Genomic DNA, 15275 nt, shown 5'->3' on the forward strand with positions numbered 1-15275 from the left:
GCTACAAAGTATTAACTTAAGGGGGCTGAATAATTTTGCACGCCCAATTTTTCAGTTTTTTATTTGTTAAAAAAGTTTGAAATATCCAATAAATTTCGTTCCACTTCATGATTGTGTCCCACTTGTTGTTGATTCTTCACAAAAAATTACAGTTTTATATCTTTATGTTTGAAGCCTGAAATGTGGCAAAAGGTCGCAAAGTTCAAGGGGGCCGAATACTTTCGCAAGGCACTGTATTTTATTAGTATTGCACAATTGTGAAGTGGAAGGAAAATAATACGTTGTGTTCAAGATTTTTTTACAAATAAAAATCTGACAGGACAACTATTAGTTGTGTACTCCACAAATCTGGCTTTTATGGAAGAGTGGCAAGAAGAAAACCATTGTTGAAAGAAAGCAATAAGAAGTCCCATTTGCAGTTTGACACAAGCCATGTAGGGGAAACAGCAAACATGTGGAAGAAGGTGCTCTGGCTAAATTGAACTTTTTGGTCTACATGCAAAACGCTATGTGTGGCAGAAACCTAACACTGCACCATCAACCTGAACACACCATCCCCATCATGAAACATGGTGGTAGCAGCATCATGTAGTGGGGATGCTTTTCTTCAGCAGGGACAGGGAAGCTGGTCAGAGTTGATGGGAAGATGGATGGAGCTAAATACTGGGCAATCCTGGAAGAAAACCTGTTAGAAGTTGACAGACTTGGGACTGGGGCAGAGGTTCACCTTCCAGCAGGACAATGACTGTAAACATACAGCTAGAGCTACAATGGAATGGTTTAGATCAAAGCATATTCATGTGTTAGAATGGCCCAGGCAAAGTTCAGACCTAAATCCTACTGAGAATCTGTGGCAAGACTTGAAAACTGCTCTTCCCAGATGCTCTCCATCCAATCTGACTGAACTGGAGCTACTTTGCAAAGAAGAATGGGCAAAAATTGCAGTCTCTACTGCTCTGGTGACTCTAAATTGCCCGTAGGAGTGAGCGTGAGTGTGTGTGGTTGTTTGTTTACATGTCATCCCTGTGATAGACTGGTGACCTGTCCAGGGTGGACCCAGCCTCTCACTCAATGTCAGCTGGGATTGGCTCCAGCCCCCCCACGACCCTATTCAGGAACAAGCAGTATAGATAATGGAAAATGGGTGAATTTGAACATGTCATGCATTTTCTCGAAATGCCAGTCAAATTCAGGATTAGCTTCTCTCACATTCTGTGCCAGTCTCCCCAGGTTCCAGGTTCTAACTCTTAACTTTAAAGAAAACCAGTCTCTTTATGGTACTGTAGCTTACTACCTGTTGGATGTAGCCTCATATTTAGTGCACAGACCTGAAAGTGATATTATCTAACAATGGGTGACAAAATAAATAAGCATGTTTCCCAAATCAAATCGTCAACAATTTCCTTTAACAAGCTGAAAATATTTAATGAGGTTCAGCTTGACACCAGTTAAAGCATGTTGTAGATGCTTCTCAGCAGTGGGCTTGAGTGTTTACAACATTAAGGCCCAACCCAAATTCACCCCTTGACCCTACTGCTTAGCTCTACCCCTCTGTTTTGTGCATTCTCGTGTAGTTGTAGGGGTGTCATGTCATCTTTTTGTAGGGGTAAAGTGGGGGTTTTCAGTGGCAGATTCAAAACTGGGCGATATGGGGCTAACAAAACTAAAGTTATCTGCAGTCGATGCTACACACATCAATAACTGCCAATGTGCACAGAGGTCTTGAAGGACTGTCCCCTTTTCACAGGGGAAGCTTTCAACTGCTACTCCTTGTAACTCTGGTTTGAAGGTTAAGTCAAATATGCACTTGAAGCAAGGAAGTACTTGAAAACGATGGTAGGGGTAAACAATAGGAAATGTCACCTGTAACTGTATGCAATTGATCATAGATAAATGATACCTACTAATATTATAGTAGATACTTCAGAGAGCACAGATGAGTAAAAACCCTGATATTTGAGCACTAAGCAGGTAAATCGAGGAACAAAGGTAGATTTGAATTGAATGGTAATTCAGAAGACACAAGTGGTGTCAGGTTTGCCCGGCTGCGCCTGCCTCTCTCACTTCCCTCACTCTGTTTTTATTCCCTTACCCTGATTACGTTATCTGACACACCTGCTTCTCGTCCCCAGATCACCAGCTGCACCCGATTACTTTCTCCCTATTTATTCTCCGCTCACTGTCCATTCCCCTGCCAGTTCTTTCTAGCTTTCTCAGGCCCGTAAATTCCCGTTGTTTTGATTGTTTTATATAGACCTCTGTTACCTTCACTCACGTCCTTTCGCCCGAGCGGTGTTCTTCTACGTTTGTTGTTTCCTCCTCCTCGAGTCACTCCACCGGACCACAGACCTCCTCTGCTCAGTTCCATCTCCACCACGCAGGTCGATGCACAGTCTTCTCTTAACTGCTTCATTAACTCTGTCTCCTCAGCAACCATCATCCCCGACCAGTCCAGGAGTGAACCCCAGCGTCTGCAGCCCGGCCATCCCACAATCACCGCACCACTGACTGTACTTTTGCCATACCTGCTGCTCGACACCCGGTCCCGTTTTCTACACCCTCCGTCTGGTTATGCACTTGCTTGTCTGATATCACTGTAAATAAATTGAGCACTACTTGCACTGAAGTCAGCTACATGGGTCCGTCATTTTTTGTCGACCTCTGTGTCCGAGCAGACATAACAAGTGGGTTAACATAGATATGATGTAAGAAACAGACCTGTATAATTTCAGTCAAAGAAACAGTTTATTACTGGACAGGAAAATGATGGCAAACAGTTGAAACAGGGAGCAGACAACTGATCAGATCAAGGGAGTAAACAACTGTCCATATCCAAGAAAGAGAAGGAGTTCAAACAGGAACATGCAAGCCTGTCCAATAGGATAAACGAGTTGATTAAAAAAGAAAAACACATTTGTGGGTCTGAGCACTAGAGCTTCACAAGACATGTTTCTTCTAGGCAAAAAGTCTAATGAAACAAGTTTTAGGTACATTGTGGGAAATATAGGAGACACATGACTAGTAGTCAGGACACCTCAGCTTCTGCTGTTTCAACAACTTTTTCTAAATAGGACTCTTTGTACAGTATTAAATTGCTGGAATACCCTTTTAATTACACATTTGCCTTTGTATAATTTCTTTAAATAAAGAACGTCATTGCTGCAGACTGAGCCTGTAATTATTAGATCCGGCAAGAGAAAAACTTGTGGATAAAGCCTTGTTGCTCCTGAGGGAGGCAAGGTGCTAGTTTTAGATTTGGAGAAGACGGACTGCCCACATTCTCTTTCTCCTTTATTGAGACCATTTAGAGCACCGATCTAATTTCACCATAATCCTGACCACAGGCTTGATTTGAGTGCTCATAAAAGTAGTGACCAGCAGTCTATAGTCTGAAAGCTAAGATGTGCTGCATGACTGTGTGTGTAATGGGAGCGAGATAATCACATTTTCTGTGGAGAGCTGAAGGGTTTGTCAGTTCACAGTCCGTGTATGTATAGTATATACCTGCCTGAGTGTGTATGTCATTGCATGCATTCATGTTCTTGTGCCAAAATTCATATGAAAGTGACCCCTTGCAGACATCATAAGCTGTATGTCATTAACAGCCGAGGCTCAAAGCAACAATGCAGTGTCGGAGGTGGATTCTGCCTGCAGCACACAGGCACAGAACATCACGCAGAATGTCATGCATCTTGGACAACACTGTTTGTGTATGTCTGTGCATACATAAGAATTAGTGTTTGCATGCTTATATGCTTGCAAGCATGTAGATGCTGACATCCGTGATGAACTAATTCATTTTGTTCAATTTGATTTTCAGAGATCTTGAGCAGAAAAGCCCGAGCAGTAGCATCATAATGTCTACATGCATGTGTATGTACAGTATGTGTGTTGCCTGTGCAGCCTGAATCCAATTAATCTTAATCAGCATGAGATTGAACAATTCTACAATGATTTTCCAGTAAAACCACTACATCTGACCTTTAACAAGGCTCTGTATCCAATTGGTCAAGTCTGATAAATGACTAAATATAAAATCATTAACATCCTGTCTATGATTGAAGAGGACACAAAAAAGTTGTGTTAACCTGCTTTTTCTACTGTGTCCAGTGAAACATAAAGCAGCTGAATTTACAGCATAAAAAGAGTTTGTTATGCTATAAGCACTGTAACAGAATTAAATGATTTGTATTTGGAAATGCAGAAACAGCTGAAACCATGTCTGCCAGCTATTATTTCCATTTAAAATCCCTTGTTGTGATCAAATATCCAACTTTTTTTTTTTTTTTGCAAATATTGCTCTTTTCACCTTTTATTTAAGATTTTGTAACAGAGAGCTCTGTGTTAGCTCAATGTGTGGGAGAAAACACACAACTAGAGATCAGAGTTTCCGCTGCAAGAAACCTTGTGAGTCCTTGTGTCTCATAAATGCGCCACTCACTCTCACACCATCACACGTTATTTTTAACGTGTTAATTGGGAAGCGAGCTTGGCATATGCATGAATGTGGATCAGATGTGAAAGCAGGGATAATGTCTGATTGTCTAAACATGATGACAGACTCCAAGTGAATGCAGATACTGAGAAAACTAGGTAGCAGATCATTTAAATTCTCAGGCCTTAACATTCCTGTAACAAGAAACACACTGATTAATTGTGAGCTGTGACACTGCTACACGATGCAGATGTAATAAGAAAGATATCCATGCTGTTTTTTTCACAGGCATGATCCACATCTGAGGTGCAAAGGCTTGTGTCATTCTTTTCAGATATTATAATGTGCCTTCTGTTAAATCTACCCATCGATTTGCTGAGGTTTGACTTACCTCTTACTTCACCTTAACTAAGCCAACCTATGTATAATTAACCCTTCTCTAAAGTTATTTTCAGCATGCTTTTGCAGTTTGGTACCTGATAGCTTGTGTAAATGAGCCAACATGCACATGCATGCCACCAGTTTCAGGCTATTTAACTAATTCATGGTAATGCACAAAGAAATGTAGCAATGTGCCCGCAAATGACAGGGAGAAAGAAGACCGGTAGCTAGCAAACATGGATGGGATGCATTAGGAGACGTAGGTATGGTGCTATCACTCCAGCTTGTTGCCAGACTTCCCTAGTGGCCAACCACAGTACTGAAACTACTGTATAAACCCCTTGTAGACATTAAAGACACACCTAGGCAGTTCAATAGGCAGGTTGAACTACACAAAAGACAAAAAAATACTTTTGTCATATAAATTTGAAAAAAAACTATATGCTTGTTTAAAATGTGAGAAATAATTTTCTACATTCATGTGACCAGTTGTCAAGACAACAATACCCATGTTTAACCTTGCTTTCAATCTTTTTGGTGTTTATTGCACCAGATTAGACATCATAAAAGAGGAGAGTTGGGACAAATAAGTTTATTAAATTGTCAATATAAGGAAACAATGAACAGTACTACTTTTAAAGTATAACATCTTGATTTTCAGGACAATGTGGACCTGGGAGAGCTGATGTTTTCATTGTGCTATCTTCCCACGGCTGGCAGACTTACCATCACTATCATCAAAGCCAGAAATCTCAAAGCCATGGACATCACTGGAGCCTCAGGTGGGTGCTGAATGACAATGTAGTCTTTCCAATGAGAGGCATGGCTCAAATGTACGTGTAAAGTGTTCAAGCACTCTATTTTTTGTTAAATGGCTCTCCATGTGAATACATTCTGGCAACCTTATTGAAATTATCATGTTACAGATCCATATGTGAAAGTGTCTCTGATGTGTGAAGGCCGAAGGCTGAAGAAGAGGAAGACATCAACCAAGCGTAACACACTGAACCCAGTGTACAATGAAGCCATTGTGTTTGATGTTCCTCCTGAAAACATTGACCAGATCAGCCTTCTCATAGCCGTCATGGACTATGATCGGTTAGAAAGTTATCTACATATATTAGTTTCATCCACAGTACATTAAATGATGCAAAATTTTGGAGTCACGATATGCTGTTCTTTACTGTTTTGCAGCGTTGGACATAATGAAGTGATTGGGGTGTGCAGGGTGGGTATTGAGGCCAAGAGTCTGGGGCGAGATCACTGGAATGAAATGCTGATGTATCCACGGAAACCCATAGCACACTGGCACCCACTCATAGAGGTATGGCATGTTATGTGTATTGGTACAGTACCTTTTTATATATGTTTTAAATCTAACTTGCACACTAACTTACTCTTTCAAAGTAAACATTTTTACATGAAATACTTTCCATGCAATCATCCAAGGACAAGATGAAAGAGGTGAGACTAGAATCAGCTAGTGTGTGGTTTGAGAAAAATGCAAATGTAAACATGCTAACCATGACAATTCTGATATAATTTTTTCCATGCTCATCTTAATTTAGCATGTTAGCATGTTTGTCCTAAAACAAAGTACAGGCTGATGGGAATATCACAACTTAGCTGCTATTTGCTCATAAACAAAAGGATTGGACAATTTCTAAGCAAAAGTCACAATGCATTTTTTTCCCTTGCATGCAGTCACCTTGCCACTTGACTCTAAAGAGTACCTGTTCCTATACAGAATGATTTCTAAAAAATGTCTCCAGATGCACTCCAGTTTTTGCTTTTTATAAAACAACTGGACCCAATAATGGTTGTAGAACACATGGAGAAATTGCCAAATTCCTCCTGAGTAGAACATGTCTAAACATCATTTCATGACAATCAATCTAACAGTTGTTGAGACCTTTCACTCACAAATGTCAGGTTTATGGTGGCGCTAGAAGATCACAGGATCACAAAAATCATTATGATTTATGGTCTGGGAGCAACAAATGTCTATACCAACTTTGTGTCAAGATCAAGAACGTCATCAGGATTCACACTCTGGGCAGAATTAATATTTGAACCAAATGTCATGACAGTCATCCAACAGCTTAACTAAAATGACTAATGTGAACAACATTGTGGCACCACATGCAAAGTCAAGAGAAGGACAAAGTATATGTAGGGTGTGTCTCTTGGTGACAGTAACTTTCAACTGGTTGGTCAGACTCATGGACCCTCACCTCTGCCCCGTCAAACTGCCAAAAAAAATAAAGTATATAACCAACACAAGGGCAAACTGTTTACTGAATGATTCACCAATAATGATTGATGCTTTAGTATCGTAGGGATATCTGTAATAGGGGTGTAACAATCCGTCGATCAAATGCCCTCCAATCTGATGACATCGATGCAAAATGTAAACATCGATGTTTTGTGTGCTTTTATTTTGACAGCCAGCTACATATGTACACAATTCTGGTGAAGTGTTGTTCTGTTCAAACTGGACAACAAGCAGCAGGCAGTGCAGCTAGCATTCTAAAACTGGGAATTCACACGAAACGTGAGAATTTTAATGCATAATCTACTGAAGTGTTTGATCCATTCAGTCAACACGAACTCCACGCCTGTAGCAGCCAAGAAAAATAACACAGACAGGTAAACTCTCCCATTAGAAACAAGTCATGGATGGATATGGGAGTATTTTGGATTAAAAAGGCAACAGTAAGTATGTGTTATGTTTTAAACAAACTCCCACTGCATTGTGGGAAGAGTTTTCTTCAGTTTTTTGTATGTGTGACAATGTAAATGCTTCCTATCTCAAAAAGGTTTGTTGACTTGTTAGGTCATCATTAAAGGACTAATTTGAATTTAATCACTTTTATTGGCCAAGTATTTTACACACACAATGGATTTGTCTCTGAAACAGAAGCAAGGTAGCCATGTGCGGCGCCACCTCACACACACACACGATGGCGCTGTCCCTGCAGAGTAATGTTCTGGCTACTTGTGGTTTAGTTTCTTGCTCAATGACACTTCAACAGTGGACTTGGGGGAACGGGAATCAAACCTTAACTGCTGCAAATCTAATCCTCATGTATACTTGAAATCTTTTTCTGTGATTGACACAACAGAGGCACCGAGCTTACCGATAGAGACACACAGAGAGAGGTGGCTACATTCACTCAGCTGCTTCTATTTCTGATATCCCAGCCCACACTCATATATAAAAAAACAGAGCATGATAAAACAGATGCTGGACAGATTCATGTAAAATCATGTCAAAGCTAAATCTACTGGTATTCATTTGCAAGGGTCAGAAAATAAATTGCTTCAAAATGGATTTCTGTCCAGGCGTCCATAACGCCTAGCATCAGCATGAGAGAGAAGACTCTTTTGAGAGAGAAACTTTTCTTGAGCTTTACTTGGGCATGTTGGCATCTTTAGTATTTTTCATTAAACATAAGGGCTGGAAGAAAACTTGTTAGCTATTAATGTTGCTTGTCATGCGCGGTGTATCAACACTGTGCATGACCTTCTATAGCTGGAAATGACACTTCTAAACCTTCTATAGCCATCATTATCTTTGCCCCAGGAGGTAGGGTGATGCTCATTATGAGAGAGGCTAAAGACCCCAGGATTATTATTCCATCACTAATGAATTGTGATTTTCTTCAATGACCCTAATGTCATTTCCATCTGAAATCAGGCCAGGTTATAGGCAGTGTACTGAAGCCTGACGGTAAAAGATACGCAACAGTTCTGAAAAATAAGACTTGGCATACCAAAAAAGGTAATAGCTGAAAAATATGGCATCTGGTTGGAGGAAAGGACTAAGCCTATGTGACAAGAACCCTTTAAAAACCACGGGAAAAGGAGGAATGAGAACCCATTGCTGCCGGAGACTTTGTTTTGTTGTTTTTCTGAGTTCCAGAAGACCGAGACACTACAGAGAAGCAAGCCCAAAGGATATCTCAGTTGTGGCTTCTCTTCTACAAGCCACCCTGGCCTTTGGGGGAGGAAGGGTTTGGAAAGAAGACAGAGCCGCTACCTAGAGCAGAATCAACATTGGATTCATTTCGCACCACTATGGATTTGATGTTGAAATGCTTCCACATTCCACATATTCAGCAGACGATGCAAGACGCTTTGTTAGTCTGTTTTCTGATGTTTTTCGGAGTTTCAGAAGACCGGAAGACTGTTTGGAGCCATAATGATGGATGCTCGAACTGTTCAATAAATTCCAAAATTCAGCAAGGAAAATTCTGAGTCCCTGGTGAAAGGAAATCAACGAGGGACTAATGACTGCTCAAAATTCAACAACCACCATCTCAAACCCACTGAGGACTGGTAATCAGGGAGACTTTTATTCAGTCATTGAGAGCTGAACTATAATGATTTTAATGAGTATATAGCTTAGATTGATGTTTAGAAATAGTAGTTGTTGATTTATTTAGTTGTAAGCCAATCAACTAATGACAGCTGATGATTTTAATTATGCCTTTTTGCTTGCTACTATGCTGTAACTCTTAAAATCTATATAAAATTTCTAAAAAATTTAAATTCTCTTTATTGAGTCAGCTTCATTCGTCCTATTATTATTATTCTTATGGTTTTAGAATAGATTTGGACCTTGCATGTAATGGTGTTTAAAGCTGTATATGATGGTTAACACATAAACTATAATACAAGTAGTTTAAATGTGGTTAATTTCTTACCCTATAAAACCATTTTTATCATATTTGATATGTGAGGTTTGTGAGCAAAAAAAAAAATCGCCAAAAATGCCCCATGTATCAAATGTGATACAAAAGAAATAGAAATAATCTAAATAATATGGCACTTCTATTCCTATATGCCTGGACTGTCTGTCTATGCATATATGGCAAATAAAAATCATGAATCTTGAATTTTGAATCATGAATTATATTTTGGATTTTGTTAAAAGGTTTAATAAACATCTCATTTCCAAAAAATTAGAATGTCCTGACTATTTATTGATATGTTGGACTTTACAGGGTTAAAAAAAAAATCAGTGATGATTGATAATTAAATTACTGACATAATTTTCAGACAGTTCCACCAGAAATTACTTTAGATGAAGTAGTCAGCTATTTACTTATTAGAACATACAATATACAGTGCCTTGCGAAAGTATTCGGCCCCCTTGAACTTTGCGACCTTTTGCCACATTTCAGGCTTCAAACATAAAGATATAAAACTGTAATTTTTTGTGAACAATCAACAACAAGTGGGACACAATCATGAAGTGGAACGAAAGTTATTGGATATTTCAAACTTTTTTAACAAATAAAAAACTGAAAAATTGGGCGTGCAAAATTATTCAGCCCCTTTACTTTGAGTGCAGCAAACTCTCTCCAGAAGTTCAGTGAGGATCTCTGAATGATCCAATGTTGACCTAAATGACTAATGATGATAAATAGAATCCACCTGTGTGTAATCAAGTCTCCGTATAAATGCACCTGCACTGTGATAGTCTCAGAGGTCCATTTAAAGCGCAGAGAGCATCATGAAGAACAAGGAACACACCAGGCAGATCTGAGATACTGTTGTGGAGAAGTTTAAAGCCGGATTTGGATACAAAAAAGATTTCCCAAGCTTTAAACATCCCAAGGAGCACTGTGCAAGCGATAATATTGAAATGGAAGGAGTATCAGACCACTGCAAATCTACCAAGACCTGACCGTCCCTCTAAACTTTCAGCTCATACAAGGAGAAGACGCAGGAGATGCAGCCAAGAGGCCCATGATCACTCGGGATTAACTGCAGAGATCTACAGCTGAGGTGGGAGACTCTGTCCACAGGACAACAATCAGTCGTATACTGCACAAATCTGGCCCTTATGGAAGAGTGGCAAGAAGAAAGCCATTTCTTAAAGATATCCATAAAAAGTGTCATTTAAAGTTTGCCACAAGCCACCTGGGAGACACACCAAACATTTTGAGCGCCCTATTTTGGGAAATTAACCAATGTCAGCTAAATAGTGTGCAATGTAAACATACTAGTAAAAATACTAGTTCCTAAAAGTTCTCAGTAGAGTAACATCTGAAGGTACTGTAGCTGCCTATAACTGCAGGCTGTTATTGTTTGGGAGCATTTGGGGCCTTGACCTGAATTAATGACATGTAAGAGGGAGGTCTTCACAGAACTCTCCAGGTTCATGGTAGTCAATTATTGAGTGAATGTCTTCGCCAAAAAACCTCAAGCATTGTTTGGAGCTTTAATATGTTTCGAATATGCCACCTTAGTGTGAGAGGATGAGCTGTGTTCCTATGTCTAAGGGTTAGCAATATTGTGGCTTTCAAACAACATTTTAGGTCAAAAAGAAGTAAAAAACAAATACAGACTGAACTTTAAAAACACTGATGAAAAATCCCAGCCATCCCTGGTGGGCTAGTGGTTAAGGCGCAGCACTCTCACCGCTGCGGCCCGGGTTTGAATCAGGGTTGCGTCAGGAAGGGCATCCGGCGTAAAACACGTGCCAAATGTCAACATACGAGTCGTCAGATTTGCTGTGGTGACCCCTAAAACAGGAAAAAGCCAAAAGTGACTTTCTTTTGTAAACTGAAAACTGATAGTTGGTGCAGGTTGAATCTAAAATCCACGTTTGAAGAAGCAGGTCTGTTTTTTTATGCTTTGCATAAACCTGTTTCTTTTTCAGAGGAGGTGTCAGTTCCAAATGGTCTCCCTCCACTTAGTCTGTATGTACATGTGTATTCTCCCTGAGTTAGTGTGAGGAGCAGCAGGAAATGGAAAATCCTAATGGATTTTGCTATTTATAGTGTTCAAGCTGTTAGAACTTGTTTGTTTTTGCATCATACATGTATGCCATGGTTATTGTATTTACTATAGCTATATTCCAGGACTCTTTGCATTTCTCCCACTTAACCACTCAGAGTTGTACTGAGCACTCTGTAACACTAAATGAAGCTGTCATAGAAGTCTTCTGTTTGCCAGAAGATGTGCAGCATTGATGGAAGGTCTGTGACCCTGAAATTATCAACACTGGTAAAGAAAGAAGAGCTCTCTTGTTGTCTTAGTGGGCATCTATGTAGCACTAAAACACAAACACACACAGATACACACAATGGGTTTCTGTCTGCCACTCTCTTGTAGCGGTACCTTCATTGAGGCCATTAGCAGCTGCACTGGACTACAGCAGCAGGGCCCGAGATCTAAACTAATGGCTTATCTGTGTTTCTTTAAAAAATATATACACAGAATCCCTGAGGGAACCTAATCTACTGGACATATGTATCTCTCTCTCACACACACACACACACACACAAACCTGTACTTCTATCTTTGTGAGGACACTTACTGACCTAATGCATTCCCTAGCCCCACACCTTAACTAACTTAACTAAATGCCTAACCTAAACAAGCAACCTTAAAACTAAAGTCTTAATCCTCAAAAACGTCTTTCAGAAAGTGAGGACCAACCAAAATGTCCTCACTTTTCAATGATGTCCTTGCTTTGTATCAAAAATTCATTTGTGGTCCTGGCAAGCACAGGAACTAAATCAAATCAAATTTTATTTGTATAGCGCCAAATCACAATAAAAGTCATCTCAGGACATTTTACAAAGTAAGGTCTAGATCTTACTATTATTAGAGGGAAAACCCAACAAATTCCCCTTGAGCAAGCACTTGGCGAGGAAAAACTCCCTTTAACGGAAGAAACCTCTGACAGACCCCAGCTCTTTGTGGGCGGCCTTCTGCCTTGACCGGTTGGGGTGAGTTGATAGAGGAGAGAGAAAAGAAGAAAAGCAACAAGACACAACAAACAATCAAACACTGGTCAGGTTGATGTGGCCGGTGACTGCTCATCAGAGACATAAAGCTCCAGAGCCAGGACAACCTGCAGAAAGGTACAGGGAGAGAGAGAGGACACACTATGGGAGAGAGGAGACACACAGTTAGTGATGTGTAATGGTGGCATATACAATACATGCATAGAGAGAGAGGAGAGGAGAGGGGAGGGGAGGGGAGGAGAGAAACCCAGAGCATTATGGGCCCCCCCAGCAGCCTAGGCCTATAGCAGCATAACTAAGGGAAGGCTCAGGGTCACCTGATCCAGCCCTAACTATAATCTTTATCAAAAAGGAACGTCTTAAGTCTAATCTTAAAGGTAGAGAGGGTGTCTGCCTCCCGAACTGAGACTGGGAGTTGGTTCCATAGGAGAGGAGCTTGATAGCTAAAGGCTCTGCCTCCCATTGGAGCCAGTGGAGAGAAGCTAATATGGGAGAGATATGATCTCTCTTGCTAGTTCCTGTCAGTACTCTGGCTGCAGCATTTTGGATTAACTGGAGGCTTTCTAGAGACTTGGTTTATGTGTGATTTAAAGGACACAATACAAAGACCAAAAAACAAAACAATCCATCTTAAGTTTGATGTTATGCAGAGGGCAAAGGATGTGAAGAAAGCAGAAAGTTTATTTGCCTTACCCAAATATTTTGCAGACAGACATGCGGGTGGATTTTGCTTTGATACTTTCTGGAGTGACCAAGCCTTTAAAAAGAGCAGTGCAATTGTCAGATCAATGGAAAGTCCTGGTAGATAAATTCATAGTGTCATGCAATTACACCTGTGAGTATAATGCTGTGACGTGAAAATGTCTTATCATAAAAACCTTTTCTGAGGTCATAATCCCAGACCTCTGCAGCACTGGATCTTCAGTACACACAGAAAAGCACTGAACAGCATCCATGTGAAAATGCAATTTGTAGCCTAATGACAGGCTTTGTGATTCTGATGTCAGCAAGTATATTAATAAATAATATACGTACATGTGTGTTCCCATCAGACTTTGTGGCTGTCCACAGTGTCCCATACGCTAGTCACTATATTTAGTATAGTGGTATAATGTATTTACCATTTTTAGCCGTAAAGTCTAAAAGTATCTACGTTGTTGCTGTCTATCAAAGTCGAGCTTGTCAGCATCCCAGAGAAAATTACATTTTTTTTATTGTTTTTCTTTTTGCATGTACTTTAACACTTGTATGTTTTGGATTTGCAGCATGTTTCCATAATGCCTGTACTTTTGCATGGGCCACCAACTATAATTATACCATACTGTGTATGAATTGTGTCTGTTGAACAAGCTCTGCCATTATTGCTTTGACAACGAGCTGTTTAGAGAGCACCCTAAATGGCTGATGCAACACCTGGACCTTGTGTGTAATAGCTTTGACAGATTCACTCACTATTAGCAGCAGTAACCCACTTTAAACCCTTTGGGTTAAAATATAGTTTTAGTGGCATTATTTACTTTTAGCACATACAGTAGCATGTGTCTCAGTTGGTGTTTACACTATCCACCACTTTGGTCCTGGGTATCGCCAAAACGAGGCTCCACATATTAATTAAAATTGTTATTAATATTCATAGTCACTGACTGATTATCCTTAATGATCTGGGACCTCCTGATCCCCAGACATGACCTGATTAACCTTGTAGTGGGACCCCAGAGCAGTTAGACAACCATCTCAGATCCTGTTACCTTAAAGTGCCCATCAAACACAAGACTACAGATGGCAGCTTTAATATGCTGTACTAACCCAGCAACCAACCAAACTTGTATTTCATTTGTTCATTTATGTAGATTGAATACTTTTTTTAGGCAACCAGTCAAATTCACCAGTATGGGACAGTAGTGAGGTCAATGACCTTTGACCACCAAAATTTAATCACGTCATTTTTTAGTCCAAGTGGACACTTGTGTCAAACTTGAAGAAATTCCCTGACATATCACATTCACAAGAATAGGATGAATGCCAAGTCACTGTGATCTTGACCTTTGTGCCAAATTTGAAGACATTCCCTCAAGGCATTCCTCCTGACATATTGCATTCACAGGAATGAGCTGTATGGATGAACATACAGATAACCTGAAAACATGTCTTCGGCCAAGGCTATTGCCGGTGCAATGACATAACTGTTAAGGTCTTAACACTAGATTTTGAAATATTGGCCCTATACAAGACCTGGAGAGCATTGCACAAAATCAAGATAAGGAATTAACTTGGGATTTTCCAGTTATCCCGGCTGAATTTAACACTGACTCAGCTGTATGCAAGCAGGTTAAATTAAGATAAATTATTATGGAGATTTATTCTTTTCACCTAGCCTGCTCCAGACTGGGCTAACAGCCAGGCTTGGTTAATCCTGGTGGCTTATTTGCTGTCAGCAGTCACTCTGATCAGAAACCAATGAATCCTTTTACAGTTAATCTGTAAAATGTGATACTCATTGTTACTGCTCATGAAGACTGCTGTTTGCATTATTGTTAAAAGTTTGATTAATTTTATTGCAGCTGCTAGGGTGATTACTGACAGAGGATAAAGATGCAAAGGTATCTTCAGTGAAGTCAGTATATATGTATACATGCTTTTCTCTCTTTACAATGGCCTGCTCTTTTTTTAGATGATGTCATAGGCTGTACATA

The 15275-nt window shown here is 40.0% G+C and overlaps 1 protein-coding gene across 2 annotated transcripts in view; it reads left to right on the top strand.

Moving 5' to 3' along the window:
* Positions 1-15275, top strand: part of syt9b (synaptotagmin IXb) — a 76986-nt gene that overhangs the window by 56776 nt on the left and 4935 nt on the right. Inside the window, exons 5-8 of one of the 2 annotated variants that reach the window (XM_020604451.1) lie at positions 5478-5598; positions 5743-5914; positions 6011-6140; positions 6266-6280. In XM_020604451.1, the coding sequence (XP_020460107.1) occupies positions 5478-5598; positions 5743-5914; positions 6011-6140; positions 6266-6280 (438 nt within the window). The remainder of the gene's footprint in view (positions 1-5477; positions 5599-5742; positions 5915-6010; positions 6141-6265; positions 6281-15275) is intronic. The other variant, XM_020604452.1, reaches the window with a different exon arrangement.

This window comes from Monopterus albus, unplaced genomic scaffold, assembly GCF_001952655.1.
Source record: "Monopterus albus unplaced genomic scaffold, M_albus_1.0 scaffold65.1, whole genome shotgun sequence".
Lineage (NCBI taxonomy): Eukaryota > Metazoa > Chordata > Actinopteri > Synbranchiformes > Synbranchidae > Monopterus > Monopterus albus.